At 42.0% G+C, this 15,012-nt stretch overlaps 1 protein-coding gene across 15 annotated transcripts in view; it reads right to left on the bottom strand.

Moving 5' to 3' along the window:
* Window positions 1–15,012, bottom strand: part of epb41l3b (erythrocyte membrane protein band 4.1-like 3b) — a 32,674-nt gene that overhangs the window by 3,680 nt on the left and 13,982 nt on the right. For 3 of the 15 annotated variants that reach the window (XM_077614982.1, XM_077614976.1, XM_077614975.1), the window contains 21 exons: window positions 14,901–15,005; window positions 14,787–14,829; window positions 14,603–14,693; window positions 14,265–14,483; window positions 13,258–13,345; window positions 12,279–12,431; window positions 11,312–11,409; window positions 10,967–11,142; window positions 10,465–10,655; window positions 9,594–10,178; window positions 8,045–8,098; window positions 7,008–7,043; window positions 5,659–5,844; window positions 5,336–5,392; window positions 3,807–4,307; window positions 2,502–2,543; window positions 1,699–1,767; window positions 1,444–1,533; window positions 1,256–1,354; window positions 847–927; window positions 479–594 (listed from right to left, as the gene is read on the bottom strand). In XM_077614982.1, coding sequence (XP_077471108.1) covers window positions 484–594; window positions 847–927; window positions 1,256–1,354; window positions 1,444–1,533; window positions 1,699–1,767; window positions 2,502–2,543; window positions 3,807–4,307; window positions 5,336–5,392; window positions 5,659–5,844; window positions 7,008–7,043; window positions 8,045–8,098; window positions 9,594–10,178; window positions 10,465–10,655; window positions 10,967–11,142; window positions 11,312–11,409; window positions 12,279–12,431; window positions 13,258–13,345; window positions 14,265–14,483; window positions 14,603–14,693; window positions 14,787–14,829; window positions 14,901–15,005 — 3,075 coding nt within the window. In that variant the 3' untranslated portion in view covers window positions 479–483. The remainder of the gene's footprint in view (window positions 1–478; window positions 595–846; window positions 928–1,255; window positions 1,355–1,443; window positions 1,534–1,698; window positions 1,768–2,501; window positions 2,544–3,806; window positions 4,308–5,335; window positions 5,393–5,658; window positions 5,845–7,007; window positions 7,044–8,044; window positions 8,099–9,593; window positions 10,179–10,464; window positions 10,656–10,966; window positions 11,143–11,311; window positions 11,410–12,278; window positions 12,432–13,257; window positions 13,346–14,264; window positions 14,484–14,602; window positions 14,694–14,786; window positions 14,830–14,900; window positions 15,006–15,012) is intronic. The other 12 variants (XM_077614978.1, XM_077614980.1, XM_077614979.1 and 9 more) reach the window with 12 other exon arrangements.

Here is a 15,012-nt window from a genome sequence, read left to right as displayed (position 1 = left end):
GACGTGTTTGAGCTAGCCGGTCGAGCAGGTATTTTATCTCTGCGGGACTGCTGGTGCCTCTTTTGTGAGGCCACACAATGCATGATAACCAATCAGTTGTTGTTGTGTGGACTTGCAAGAGAATTTTAGGCATTTTTTAATTTTTTTTTAATTAAGACTTGAACCCTAAGCGTTATCAAGTCGTCCCACAGACTGAGGGGCTTTCCACCACATGAGATTGCATGAGAATGACAGATGCATTAGTAGAAAAGGATTGTAAGACTTGCTGTTACATGTTTAGGCGATAATATCCCAAATATGAGCATGTCCCGGCTGACCTTCTTTCTCCCCCAGCACGACAACACAATGCATTAGCATGGAAGAGGTACAAAAAAAAAGTGAATAAAAAGAGGGCGGCTGTTGGATAAATGGGAGAAAAGCGGGCATGCCAGAAGCAGGAGCAGGTCTGGACTGGACTGAACTGGACTGGCTGGCTTACCTGGGTCAGTCCTCTCCCTCATCTGGCGTGATCTCTGTCTCTTTATGTACCACTACTTTGGTCACTGACATGTCAGGATGCTGCTCTTTAGCCTCCTTTATGGCCTGAGCCAAAGCCTACATACGCACGGGCGCAGTGCCAGAAGAAGGTATCAGGAGAGGGATAGAAAACGAGGGAAAGGGCAGGGATGGGAAGTTACGGTTATCCAGATTTTCAAATCATAAGTTAACAAAATCATTTAAGGCTGCATGCATTGCCCTTTTCATTGGAAGTGGCTCAGTTGGGCTCGGAGGGACTTTGAAGAGGTTTGGGTTTGGATTAGTGGTCACGTCAAGCCAAGGAAATTGCCGGAAAATGAAAGAAAATACCTCGTCGTGGTCCATGTCGGAGTCTCCCGTGATGACGATCCTTTTCTCGATTCGCGTCTCGGAAACGCCTCCTTTTACAGTCTGATAGATGGAGAAAAAAATTGTAATTATATCAACAGAACAATACAGTCATCATAAAAATAGAAGCGAACCAGAAAAAAACACAAACAAACCACAAAGTGCTTCACAGTTTGAGTAAAAAACAAGATGCACCAAAATCTGGCAGATAAAAATGAAAATCCAGTAGAGGGCCAAAACAAATCCACATTTTTGCTTGCAAATGGGTGTGAAATTTAAACACCGAAAAAAAGCTGAGACCAAATTTCTACATTCCACTTTGCACTTTTTGAGCCAGCCACAAAATGTAAAATTTACCTTCAATGCCGACTTTTCGTTTATGAACTCTGACCTTTGTAATGTGTGTGGTGGTGGTCGTGCTGGTGGTTTCTGAGGTGATGGTCTGGGCGCTCAGCAATACGCCAGGGTCCGCATCGCCATTTACGTCACCCTGTCCATAAAGTATCGGACATGTAGTAACACAATTTGAAGGCTAGCCATTTTAAAATGGCAGAATCACCAAGTTATATTTTGACGTACCACTCCAGATTCATATGTAATGGTCTTCGTCTCCGTATGGACTAGAGGCATTTCTTTGGGGCAGATGTTGTCGTCATCATCATTTTCTTGCTGGATTAAAAAAAAAAGAAATAAAAATGAATACTATTTGAGCTCTAGGTGGCAACGAAGAACACGCCAAGTCTGAGTCTTGATTTACATGGCAGGTTTTCTCTTTTTCCTCTTTAGCATCATCACATAATGCGTATTTTGCCATTTTTTTGTGTGGAAACTCACCGTAGAAGTTTCCTGTATTCCGTCGGTCTCCACGGCAACAAGCGTCTTCTGCTCTGGGTCGGGTGAAAGCTGTAAATGAGAATGATGATTGAAATGATTGTATCTTAATACATTTTTGCATTAGGAACACACAAAAGTTGCAATTAAATAAAACAAGTCAATTTTATGATTATTGTAATTTTGCAGGACTACTTCTGGGCAATGGAAAAATGAAAAAAAACTTTTGGGATTGAATATTTATATATTTTTTAATTAAGTTGGATATTTTTTGGACCAAAAATCATCTTTGATTTGCCCATAATCATTTTAGTGACCATGGTAGCTAGTTTTTATTGCTTTATCTGCAAAACTTACATTTTATAAAAATAGTTTACTTAATGAGTTTTAAGTCATTATATGAACCAAAACTATTTTTATACATACAATTTCAAATAAAGTTTTCAAATAGAAATTGGATCAAAAAGTTAACATTTACAATGCAGTTAAAACATTTCTGTATCATGTTGGTAATTCATTTGACAACATATTAGTTGTCATTTATTCGATTAATTGTGGCGAGTTATGCACTCCATCAATGACAGCCTAAAAGTTAAATGTTTTCCGGTGTTTACAAAATTTGCTTTTTTTTGCTCAATTTGATTCCATTATTCTTTAGTGCTGTAATTACATTTAAAAATAATAATTGCCCATTCCCCTCCCTATTTCATCTGCGATGGAGATGAGATGCATTTTGATGCCAACATTTTGGGTAAAAGTAACATGCAGTAAAGTCAGCTTGCGACCAACCATCAAAGTGTGGTCACCTTTTCGGAAGTCACCGAAGAAGAAACCCATCCGAAAGTTGACTGGAGAGGGAGGACGAGACGTAGGAAACAACGAGGAAAGAAGCAAGAAACAGACAGACAGGACAGGACAGTGAGATGGGACATGACAGAAATAGGAAAAAAAGATGGGGAATTTTTGTTGGGGACGTGGCCATATTGTATGGAATACCGCAGTCAAATTGGCATTGCTTTGTTTTTTTGTAGGTAGAGCCATACAATGTTCTCAGGGAGAGGAGTGGGATGAGGTGGGAGAAAAGCTGCAGCGATGGCATCGAGCCAGGTGGCACCATCTAGCGATCTGCATAAAGGGGGCGGGGCATGTCGCACACGCCTGCCATAGGCGAGTAAGGCAAGTTCAGGGGTTTTTAGCAATCAAACTAAATCGGTAGAGGATACATTACTGAACAGTCTGGGAAAAAAAATCAAGACTACATAGTAACCAAATTTTGAAGGGAAAAAAAATCAAATCCTTTACAGCACATGTGTCAAAGTGGGGCCCGGGGGCCAAATCGGGGTCCAACGCATCATTTTGTGTGGCCCGGGAAAGTAAATCATGAGTGCCGACTTTCTGTTTTAGGATCAAATTAAAATGGAGTATAGATGTATATTAAATTTCCTGATTTTCCCCTCTTTTAATCAATAATTTTAATTTTTTAATCATTTTTTCTGTGTTTTTAGTTCAAAAATCATTTTGTAAAATCTAAAAATATATAAAAAAATGCTAAAATAAACATTGTTTTAGAGCTATAAAAAAACTGAATATTAAGGGCTTTTAATCCATTTATAAAAAAAAACAATCAAAATATTATATCTAAAATGTTCCGGCCCACATGAAATCAAGTTGACGTTAATGCGGCCCGCAAACTAACCAGAGTCTGGCGCCCTTGCTTTACAGCGAGAAAAGTAAACCTTTTTTTGTTTTAGAATGAGGTCATTATTGTGTGATAATTCCTATTTAAGAAAAGGATCATTTACTTACTAAAAATAGCCTTCTTAAGGGAATGGAGTTGTAAAAATGGCAAAACTCAATGAAAGTGCTTTCCTTATCAGCTGTGGAAGCAGCTGCCAAGTAACGCAAGTCAAAGCGGTTAAAGCCGCAAACCCAAAACAAACCCGGCGCTGTCCAAAAACAAGCAGAATGCGGCGGCGTGTGTGTGTAAACAGTGTCTGTTAAGGGACATGATAGCGAGTTAGCCATGCACAGTGCTGCTAAACTCTTATTATTGATTGTTATTGGGCGCTGGCGAAGGGAAAGTAATGAGGGGATGCTTTTCATACAGTTACCACTGCTAAAGTCTCGGCGGTCTCCGGGAGTATAATGGGAGCCACGTCGGGCTTTGACTGCTCAAAGGTCTTAGTCATCTCCTCCGTCAGCGCGCCCAAGACCTCGGACTCTTCCGCCCTGGCCACCTCCGACACCCACGAGGCCATTGCCTTCTTGGGTGAGGGGCTTCTGATCTGGGACGCGTCTTCCAGCAGCGCCTCCATCTTGGTCATGAGGAGGTGTCCCAATTCTTCTCTGCCCTGAGCCTCGGCCTCCTTCAAGATGATGAGCATGCCTCTCTTGTCAGTGATGGCTTGGGAAACTTCCTCCCTGACGGAGCCCGGGCTCAGTTGAGCCGGGGACTTCTTAGACAACTCGTACTGGGAGTCGGGACTTTTCTCTTCCGCCGTGAAAACGTCGTCGTCTGTAGCGGGCGACGGGCTAATCCCCTGTGGCCCCGAGGCCAGCGCCACGTCGGCGAGGGTAATATCTGCGGCGCAATTCAGCAGATATCCCGCCGCCTGGGAAGACACTCTGCTTATTGCAAATTGTATTCTTATCGATGATAGTTTTACCACCGTAGCTTTACGAGGCCAAAAATCGATGATTTTCCAATTTGACCCAGTGGTCTTAAATTTAATGAAGACATATTTTTCACATTATTCCAACAAGAATCGAGAATAACGATCCACTTGTCGCCCACTTTTCTGAGGCTCACTGAACCCAGTAACGACTTTTGGGACTGGGACATTTTCTACCGTTATTCGGCCAGAGTTTGAAAATTACCGAGTGTCCATTAAAACAACCAAAGCACACATTGCCAATATAAAAAATGGATTAAGCTACATATCCAAAAGCACTACAATATTAAATGTATTGATTTACACTATTCATAGTTAAGTTACATATTAAGTGCTTGAATCTTGAAAAAATGGATTAAACTACATATCCAAAAGTACTACAATATTAAATGTATTGATTTACACTATTCATAGTCAAGTTACATATTAAGTGTTTGAATTTTGAAAAAATGAAAAATGGATTAAACTACATATCCAAAAGTACTACAATATTAAATGTATTGATTTACACTATTCATAGTCAAGTTACATATTAAGTGCTTGAATTTTGAAAAAATGAAAAATGGATTAAACTACATATCCAAAAGCACTACAATATTAAATGTATTGATTTACACTATTCATAGTTAAGTTACATATTAAGTACTTGAATTTTGACAAATTAAGCGCATCATTTTGGGCCTGCCTAGATTTTAAAACCTTGCAACAGCTAAACTAAGCTAAGCTAAATTTCTATGAACAATTAAAGCCTTCCACTTGAGAATGTAAATAAAACTTTCAAGATTGACAAAACTTTGCCATTACCTTGAAAACCATAGAGGGGATAATTAACTTTTAGATTTCCACAAAGAAGAGAATGAAAGTCACATTCATAGCAAGTGAGAGGATAGTGCCAGCTTTCCAGAAACACAATGCAAAAAGTCACATGCACGCAAATAAATCCCAGGAAATAAGTGGAAAAATCTCACCTCGTTTACTATTGGCTCCACTTTTGCTTCACCTCTGGTGGAGTTTTCAACTTCTTCCTGCAGAGAAATAAAAACAAGATTCAGAAAAGTTGATTATGAGACACAAATCTAGGAAAGTGGTCCATCAAGCCACGTGTCAAAGGTCAGGACAAAGTCAGGAAATAAGTCCCTATTGACCATCAGAAGAAATGAATGAAACATTTGACAAGAATAGAAAACCAATGTCATAAAACAAATATGCGCACATAACATTTTTGTACTCATTGAAACACACTTTTCGCTTTAAAAGGAAATCCGCAGTGAAATACTGAACCAGTGCTTACATCCTGCAGGTCCAGGGGTTCTATCATGGGGGGCTCGTCCCACCGGGGCGAACGCGCCGGGGACGAGGAGAGTCTCTGGTCCCATTCGGTGAGGCCTGGGACGATGGCGTCTGACTCCAGGAAGGAGCGCTTCAACTCACTGATGTTGGTTTGGTGCTTAACCATCTCAGTGGGGGGCTCGGTGTCCTACAATGTAGGCCACGTCAAGAAATATATATACACCGTAGAAGAGGGATGAGAAGTGCTGCCATGCTTCACAGATGCAATACTATCTTAAAAACTTAAAATTAGGCAAATGCAGGAATGGAATAATGCAAAAAGAAAAAAGCAAAAAAAGGAGTCAAAATAGAAACAAATTAATAAAGTTGTAATGGTACAAAAATAAGCTTATATTTCAAGAATAGTATTTTAACTATGAGAATGATTTAATAAATGTAAAAAAAATGTTTTTTAAAGACTTTTTTAACCATTAAAAATGATTTTAAAAAACTCTTGATGTGACTTTGGAATAAAGTATATTTTTTTAAAGTTAAACATTACCAACATAAAGTTAGAATTCTATGAACGATGTTATTTAGGAATTTTGTGTTTCTTCACAAAAATATCAAAATCGTGTCTGACAATATGTTAATGGTAACAAGACCTCAAATCAAATTTTATTTGGTTTGCATCAGAACCTAATTTCCATCTTTCAGTCTCTTTTGTGCATATTTAGAACCACATTAGAGAAACGGACTTCCTTACGAAACCTATCACTTCCAACTCGTCTCACTCTAATAAACAAAAACCATACAAGTGTCGAACTTATTTAAATCAGGATTACCTCTAAAAATATAATACGTGCAGTTAGTCAGATAAAACAAGCACAAGCCTCCCAAATCCTGTAGCCGTTATAAGGAGATTAAGAAATAGCATTTTTTTTCCATTTCATTCATCACACTAGCAACTCGTAACTTGAGATGCTTCAATGCAGAAATGAAACCCAAGGCAACACACACACACACACAACACCACTAAATCAGTACTGTTAGGATTAGCTCCATTTTCTTACCAACCTCCAGCATCAGATTACTGTGCTTGACAAAAAAGTTTTCGCCCTTTACCCGTCTAATGACACTACACTGCAGTGGAGAAACAAACAAGAGAAATTTCAAAGCTTGTGAACGTCCGCAAACTAAACATGGGGAAAAAAAATCCTATAAAGAACAACTCCATCTCTCATTTACCAAACAAAACAAATCACCTGGATCACAGAAATAAAAGGAAAAATGTGAAATCGGGGAGTGAAGTATGGGACGTGGTGGCAGCAAGCAGCGAAGTGTGCAAATGCTCGACACGACGTAGGGTACCTGAGTGCGCAATTCCGAGTCTTCGTCCATGTCAGACTGAGGTAAGAAATTGTGACACAAGCAGAGAGAGTTGGAGTGGTAAATGCGGGGGACAAGGAGTGGATAATGAGGGCCAATTGAGAAATGTGGGATGTGGAAATGTGACAGGACGGGGGAAAAAAAAAAAATCTGTCAGTGACGGTAGAAAAAAACTGTAAGAGGCCTTGTGTAGTGTCATAAAAAGAGTGACGGTAGAAAAAAACTGTAAGAGGCCTTGTGTAGTGTCATAAAAAGTCAAATACTTGACAAGCCCTCCCTCCAAAATTCCCCGTGACTGGACGTTTTGTCGAAGGATGTTTGGTCGACCGGACGTTGGGTAGAAGGGACGTTGGGTAGAAGGGACGTTGGGTAGAAGGGACGTTTGGTAGAACGGACGTTTGGTAGAACGGACGTTTGGTCGCCGGGTTCGCTCGCTGTCAAATTATGACAGAGTTTACTGTTGATATTTTGATATTAAACTCTCTCTCTCTCTCTCATGATTATAATTTTGAGAGCTGGTTTCAACAGTAAGAACCCGGCGACCAAACGTCCGGTGGACCAAACGTCCGGTCGACCAAACGTCCGATTACCAAATTCCCAGATGCACTGGGTTGGTTATCTAATGCCAGCCAATGAGTTAAGCTGCATTTTTAATGATAACATAGCCGTACACTAAGTCGTCCTACTAACGAGTTTAAGTAATCAAGCCTTCTTAACACAGGCAAATATAATAATGCAACTAGTGTCACATCGATACCATTTTTTTCAGAATATCAATCTGCTACACGTCTGTGTACATATGTTCATCATTTAAAATATTGGCCCATGCTTTGAAAATATGACTGCTATAAATGAGCCCATGGAAAAAAAAGACCAGAATAAAAACTAGTGGAGCATCGACACATTATTTTTTTTTACTAGTCGATAACAATAGCATTTTATCGACGTATCCGAGCCCCTTCCGATTCTGGTATCTGGTATCGGTGCGACACTACTAGAAACTCCCCACACATACAAACCTCGGTCGCTGTCATATCTCCATCAAAGGCAAAATCAGTATGTTCGCTGTCGGTCTGCTTTGCCAAAGGCGCGGAAAGCATTCCCAAGGGCAAGAAGAAGAAATACAAACAAAAACAATATCCCGACTTTGTAAAAAAAGCTCGTCAACCGTACACATCACTTCCAACGACAGATGGACAAAAAAATGGAAATGCACAGGTTGTTTTTCCGAGTCGGACAAGCGCTTGAGAGACAATTGGCAAAACAACAGAGAAAGGAAATTGAAAGGACGGGCAATTAAAAGCAAAATAGTAGCAGGCAAATAAAGGGGATAAAGTAGCAAGCATAACAGACAAAGAAGTTCAAATCTTAAGTCAGTCATTTTTCCGAGGCTGAATTTTTAACTTGACTTTCATGCATATTTGATACTTCCCTGCATTACATCACAGGGCTCATGTAAAAGCCAAAGGCTTGCTCATATTCTGGCACTGCCTTTGGCTGAAGGGATTAGCATTCTAATGCGGAGCAATGCAGAGAGTCAAGCTTAATGAAAGTGTTTTCATGCAGTCTCGACTCAAAGAACAATGACAAAAAGACAAGTTAGGCGAAAAAAAGCTGAGTGTTTAGATGGGATTTAGTTGGGGATTACAAACTAAATACAGGACACTTAAAGGGGACATATTATGGAAAAGTGACTTTCAATTGCTTGTAAAGAAAGAGTCTGCCCATCATGTATGAAATTACCAAGCAATCGGAGTGTCTTAAGGCAAGACCAATAGATTTTGGTTTTTAATTTAAACAACACTGCCATGTGGGGGGCATCAGTTACTTTTTAAGCCTCTAAAATGGCAGAAAGGCCTTGCAAAAAGTCGAATTGAAAGTAGAATTGAAATTTTATGAGCACCTGACAAATTGGCGTATGATAAAACTCCATTGTAAAAGGAGGAAACCCCGCCTTTTGAGAAAAAAATCTGTTTTTAAGCCTCTAAAATGGCTGAAAGGCCTTGCAAAAATCCAAATTGAGAGTAGAATCGAAATTTTATGAGTGCCTGATAAATTGGCGCATGATAAAACTCCATTGTAAACTGAGGAAACCCTGCCCTTTAAAAAAAATCTGGGTTTGGGGGTCATCTGTAAAATCTGAATTGTCATACTTCAACATTTAAGAGGCCTTTTTCTGATCGTGATAGTATTGACAGACGCATCTGGCCTTAAAACCATGAACATTTAAGTAAGCTAAAATCACTACGCTTTATCCTTGAGGTATTTTGACGAAAACAACGCCATAGAAATCGTGAAATTGTTCCTAATTGGAAAGAAATGTATAATATGTCTCCTTTAAACTGAAAACAGATGGAAATGGGGGGGGGGGGTCTAACCCTGTGGTTTACTTTGCCACTCAAACATAAAATGGTGACTTCTCTGCATGAGGATGAGAGATGAAGAGTGTGAGGATCTGAAACTAGGACAGACACTGGGGACGACACAAGTCTCCAGGTCGGGTCTGGACTGGCGAGACAGCGGACCGCCGTACGGGACGGGCGTTAAATGGCTTCAACGCTTACACACCTCTTCCTCTGAACTGTCATGGTCATGGTAGCCCTGGGCTATGCAGGTGGTCAGCGAGGCCGCCTTGGGCTCCAGGTAGCAGAGGCACAGCGCCAGAGGGAAGGAGAGAGTGAGGGCGTAGGGCACGGAGAAGGAGGTAGACAGCAGGAAGAAGAAGATGAAGAGGAAGCAGGGGATGAGCGACGGCGACTTGATGGGCACGAAATTCTGTGCGCACTCCGGCAGGAAGCGCATCTCCGACAGGTCGGGGAAACTGAGGTAGCCGTCCTCGTCGAGGATGGCCGACAGGTCGGGCAGGTGGAGGGAGAAAGAGAAGAGCGTGCCGCCGCGGGGGACGCCGCTCTGCTCCAGCCGCTGCTTGCGGGCCGACAGCAACAGCGCCCGCTCCGCCAGCAGGGCCGCCTGGCGCTCCGAGCGAGCCCGCTGGCGGAGGCGGCCGGCGCCGTCCTTGACCGGGCTCACGGAAGAGGCTCGTTTGCGGGCGTCCTCCTTGCGGCGCCGCCGAATTTTTGTCGATGACACGGGGGATGAGGGGAGTGACAGCTCGGAGCCGAGGGGGCTAGTGGTGAACGCGCGCGGGGGGCGCTGATGGAGGAATACGGTGCGTGCGTGTGTATTTGTGTTCAAGTGTGATGGGAAAAGGTGGCCAAAATGCATGAGCATACATGAGTAAGTGTAGGGTTAAAAGGAAAGGACAAGAAGAAGGGGGGGAGCAAATTAGTAAAGCACACAGAAGATGGAAAGCACGGTCTAAAGCTAAAAGCCAAGTGGGAAATTTTCATCAGCCACAAGAAAGTTTTCAGAACTAAAAGGAGATTGCTTTTGTGTTCATTAGAAATACTCCCATGTAATGGAAACTAAGCCAGGTTACCTTTGCTTCTTGTCGGAGCGTCGGCGAGGTGACGGCGACGGTTTCCGTCGTCTCCGCGCGGGCGTCGTCCTGCTCCGCCTTCTCTTCCTCAGCCTTTTTCTCGGTGGTCACCGTGGTGATGATGCCGCCTCTGGAGTTGGCGGCACCATCGCTGTCCTTCATCAGGGTGTCGTGGTTCTCCGTGATTGGCGCTGTAACGCGGAAGGTAAAAAAAAAATGGATGAGCTTAAAAAGAGGAGGGTTCCATTTCAGCCAATATTAACATGAAGACAGTCCTGCGGTAAAATTGTCAAAGGTTCACGTGGAGATTTTTGCAAAAAAAAATAAAATTCTGTTTAAAATGTGAGTCATTTATGATATTTTTCAAAAAGCTTTCACAAGAAAAATTGTCCGATTGCAACCAAATTTGAACTAGATACATGCAATTGTTTTTTTTCCTTTTTTTGTAACTGGGTGGAGACCAATGTTTGCGACAAATATGATTCTCCATAAATGACCTTACCACCATCCAAGCTGCGTGACATGTTGTAACGTTTGCTGGTAGAGCGCTCAAAAAAGGGCGCAGGTCGAATGATCTGCGAGCTGGCTCTGCGAGTTTGAGCCTGCGTCCTGCCGCTGTAACGGAACTTGGAGCCGAGGGTGAGGAACTTCTTTGGGGGTGCCTCGGGGGACACCAGCCTGTCAAAGGTTACACAAAGTTAAAAATTATGGTAGTGACCAAGTACTTTAAAACAACAGACCGTTTGAGAACAAAAAAAAACACTGATTTGGATATCATTAAAACGGTGCCATACATTGGGGTAATTTGGCTTAATTCGCAGTTGACTTTTAACCGTTTAAGGCTAACCTGAAGAAAGTATGGTGTTCCACGCAGACCTTCCACAGTCGTTTGGCAGCACGGTGGTTTGGAAGCTTGAAGCCGATGGTGCTTTCAAACTGTTCAAACTTGAGGAAAATAATTAATCAGTTTGGTAACAACAACAAAACAGCACTGAATCTATTATTTTAGTACAGTGGTACCTCTACATACGAGCAGCTCTACCTACGAGATGCTCGAGATACGAGGAAAATTTCGAGCAAATAATTCGCTCTAGATACGAGAAACATTTTGAGATGCGAGAAAGCCAGGTGGCCATGACATGAGGCTGTTTATCATTGTAGCGCACTGTCTTTTTTGCCGCATCTCTTTCGTGTATAACAGATATCTACGAGCACTGAACGGTTTCTTCACACGAGTTTTCCTACACATGGACCAGAAAACGCACACTGCGCATGCGCGGGCAAAAAGAGGGCTTTCTGGGTAATGAAGTATACTCGTGCACACAACACCGATAGCCAATGGCACCCTTTCTCAGAATAAAACTTCATTACCCACAATCAATACGTGGGTAGGCTGAGCTGTTGCATTTTTTCAGTTCTGTTTTTCCTTCCTTAGCCTGTTAGCTCCCGCGATCGCTCATTCAAGACTACTTCTTGTTCGCAAGTGGTCGTGCGTTATCCTATTGTGAGGACATTTGTATGCATCATTTTTGGCATATTTAGAAGGGAATACAACAGCAAACAGCCCATCGATAGCGAACACGAGGGTGGAGGCGTGGCAAACAGCTAACCCGGCCAGGAGAAGGTATAAAAATGTAAAACAATTAGAATTCAGTTTTGGGTAAAGTTACATTAAACATATGTTTGAGTGTGTCTGTATATATGAATCCAAGTTAATTTAAATTAGTTTGTTCGGTTACGAGTGCGTTTTCGTGGAAGGGTTAGGGGGTTTAAGCTCGTATGTAGAGGTACCACTGTATTTAGAAGTCATTTACCTCGCCGGGGCGGATTTTAATGTAGAAATTGTTTCTCTTATAGGAGATCTTGAGGATTTTGGGCCAGGCAAAGCGGTTGATGCGCAACCTGTCCCTGTAGATGAGGAGACCACTGGCGCACACTCCCAACATGATTTCCACGCCCTCCGAGTCCTGAGAACAAACAAGCCGAGGGATGATAAAACTGCACCCAGCGCCACATGGTGCGGGAAAGCACCGACTCTTATCGGGGTGAAGCAGGCAGGTGGCGAGTGGAATCAAGCAAAATGTTCTGCCACCTTAATGCGTATAGGAATGGAGGGGCGCCTTAGCGAGAATGGCGGATGACATAACGCTCTCCGATGGAAGCAATTTGCCAGTCGAGAGCCAATCGAAGCAGGGTGTCTTCAAAAAGTGGGTTCAACCACATGCACGCGTGTAAACTGTACACCCGTACAGTATACACAATAAGCAGCCGCTTACCTCCCCCTCAGTGCCAGGCAAGCCTTGATAGAGACGCCCTACCAACTTTGCATTCGGTGAAAGAGAAGACAAAAGAGGGAGGCTGGTCTGATACGATGAATGACTTCTTATCATATATCAACAGGATAATACTGTACTGGGCAGCGAGCAGGGATGTTCAATGGGCCTTGTCAAGGCAACCATATCAGATACAAATTCACAAATGCAATCTGTGGCTGGGTTGGACTTTGGACTGTTGATAACATAGGCATGTTTGTGTAAAATTGAGCATGCGTGACTAATGGAGGTGATTCAAAGATGTCAACTGGTGTCTTTGGCAAGATAGAAAGTGATGAAATGAGTTTGCATGTTTGGCATCGGTGATGATGAAATGGAGGCATGGCAGTGACAACCGTGACTGTGGAATGGATTCACGTCAAGTTGCTTTAAATTATAGAAATCCGTTTAGGACAGACATTGACCTTCAAATTAGTCAGAAAGCAAGAGCATGAAACTCTAAACAGAATCGTTTGATTACCTTGGCGTGGTGCAAATCCACACCGTACATGGACAGCTTCTTTGCATTTTCCAAGAAATGGATTTCAGCTTCGCCCGGCGTCATCCCCCTGATTGGGTGACAACACACAATTTAGCTAAGAGTAAAAAATGCAAAATGAATTCATTTTGTTTTGTTGTGTTCATGGCTGTCTACAGCTGAATCCCCACCACGTAGCTGCGAGTGCATCCATTTTAACAACGGCAGCATAACACTGACTGTTGCTGCAGCTCAACTGCATCAAATTACTCACAAATTGTTGCAATGCAGAGAGAATATGACTCTTAATACGCACAGCAAATGGAGAAGGGGACCAAAATAAATCAAATTTTCAAGAAGACGTGTTGCCTTTCAGCAGTGACACAGAAAACGCAAAAAAAAAATTCATTGCCTTAAAATGTTCCAGTAGCTATTACATTCCATAGCCATAACCTATTACTGCATTTCATCATCCAGTGGCAGGGACCATTTATTTAGTCAACTGACTGCCAGCCATTGACAGTATTAGTGGCAATTGGTTTGAGTAGAGGGCTTTTTTAAAAGAAATGCCTTGGGTGAGTAGTCTGGAGGGGAGACCTTTTTTCATAAAAGTGCATTATCAAATAAAATAGCAAACACAGATTTCTATTTGAGGTGTGCATTTCTTCAAGTGAGCCACTAGTATTTGAGGAGGAAATATGGCACATATTCTGCAGGTCCTCATACAGAATAATGTTGCTAATATTATAAGAGTAATTTACTAGTAGGAGAAAATAAGCAGTTTCAATTCAAGTAGGATGTCATGAAAAGCTTTCCGACCAACTCCAATTCTTTTTTTAGCAGACCTCAGATTGTTTAGGTTAAACTTACAGTTAATGTCTCTATTTAACTCTATTTTAAACCTCAACTTTACCAATGTGAAAGTGTGCTAATCAATTGGTTAAAAAAAGGTCAGCTATTCAGTTATGTAGGCACCCTTATGACAAAATGACAAAGGTCACACCACTTACTTGTAGGTCTTGTGGAGCTCCATGACCTTCTCCTCCAGTTCTTTGGTCTGGTTTGGTGCGAAGCGCAGCTCGCTGATGTAGTCGCTGCCCAGCTCATCTGGGTCGTAGTCGCCCAACTCTGACTGCACAGTGTATGAGCCCAGAACGGTGTGGGTAGCAAAAGAACAGGGGAGGCGTCCCGAAACCACATCATCTCGAAGCTGCAGGCACAGGTAATACCTACAAGGATGGGGGAGAAGGGGTTGGGATAGCTTGTGTTGTCACTTAATGAGGGTGTCTCATGTTAGTCAAGTAATGATAAAAAAACAATTAAAAACTGCCCTAAAAAGCCAACTCACCTTGTGATATCTTCCGTTAGTTGGGCGGGATCTGGAGGGTAAAACTTGACATTAAATGCAAAGTTCCAGGGGCCACCTGAGGGAATAAAACCTAAATCAATCAAGCAGCATTTAGTCGTTTAGAGAGTAAACAATAATGATGACAAGTACACTCGATCATTTATAATACAGTAAAGACACTTACTTCTGATCTGCTTTTTAAGGTCCTTGGTAGGATCCAGCCAATTCTGCCAAAGAGAAACATTTTTTTTTATCCTGCATATCCTTCAATGTTAACGGCGATTCTTAGTTGCGTTACCTTCTGTTTTTCCACATCTCTGTATGTAATGCCAAAGTAGTCCTTTTCCAACAGGTTGAGGTGATCACACACTTTATCAAGGAGAACCTGGCCCTTAACCCGTTTCTGTAAA

This window comes from Stigmatopora argus, chromosome 12, assembly GCF_051989625.1.
Source record: "Stigmatopora argus isolate UIUO_Sarg chromosome 12, RoL_Sarg_1.0, whole genome shotgun sequence".
NCBI lineage: Eukaryota > Metazoa > Chordata > Actinopteri > Syngnathiformes > Syngnathidae > Stigmatopora > Stigmatopora argus.
This window is presented reverse-complemented; position numbering and strand designations above follow the sequence as displayed.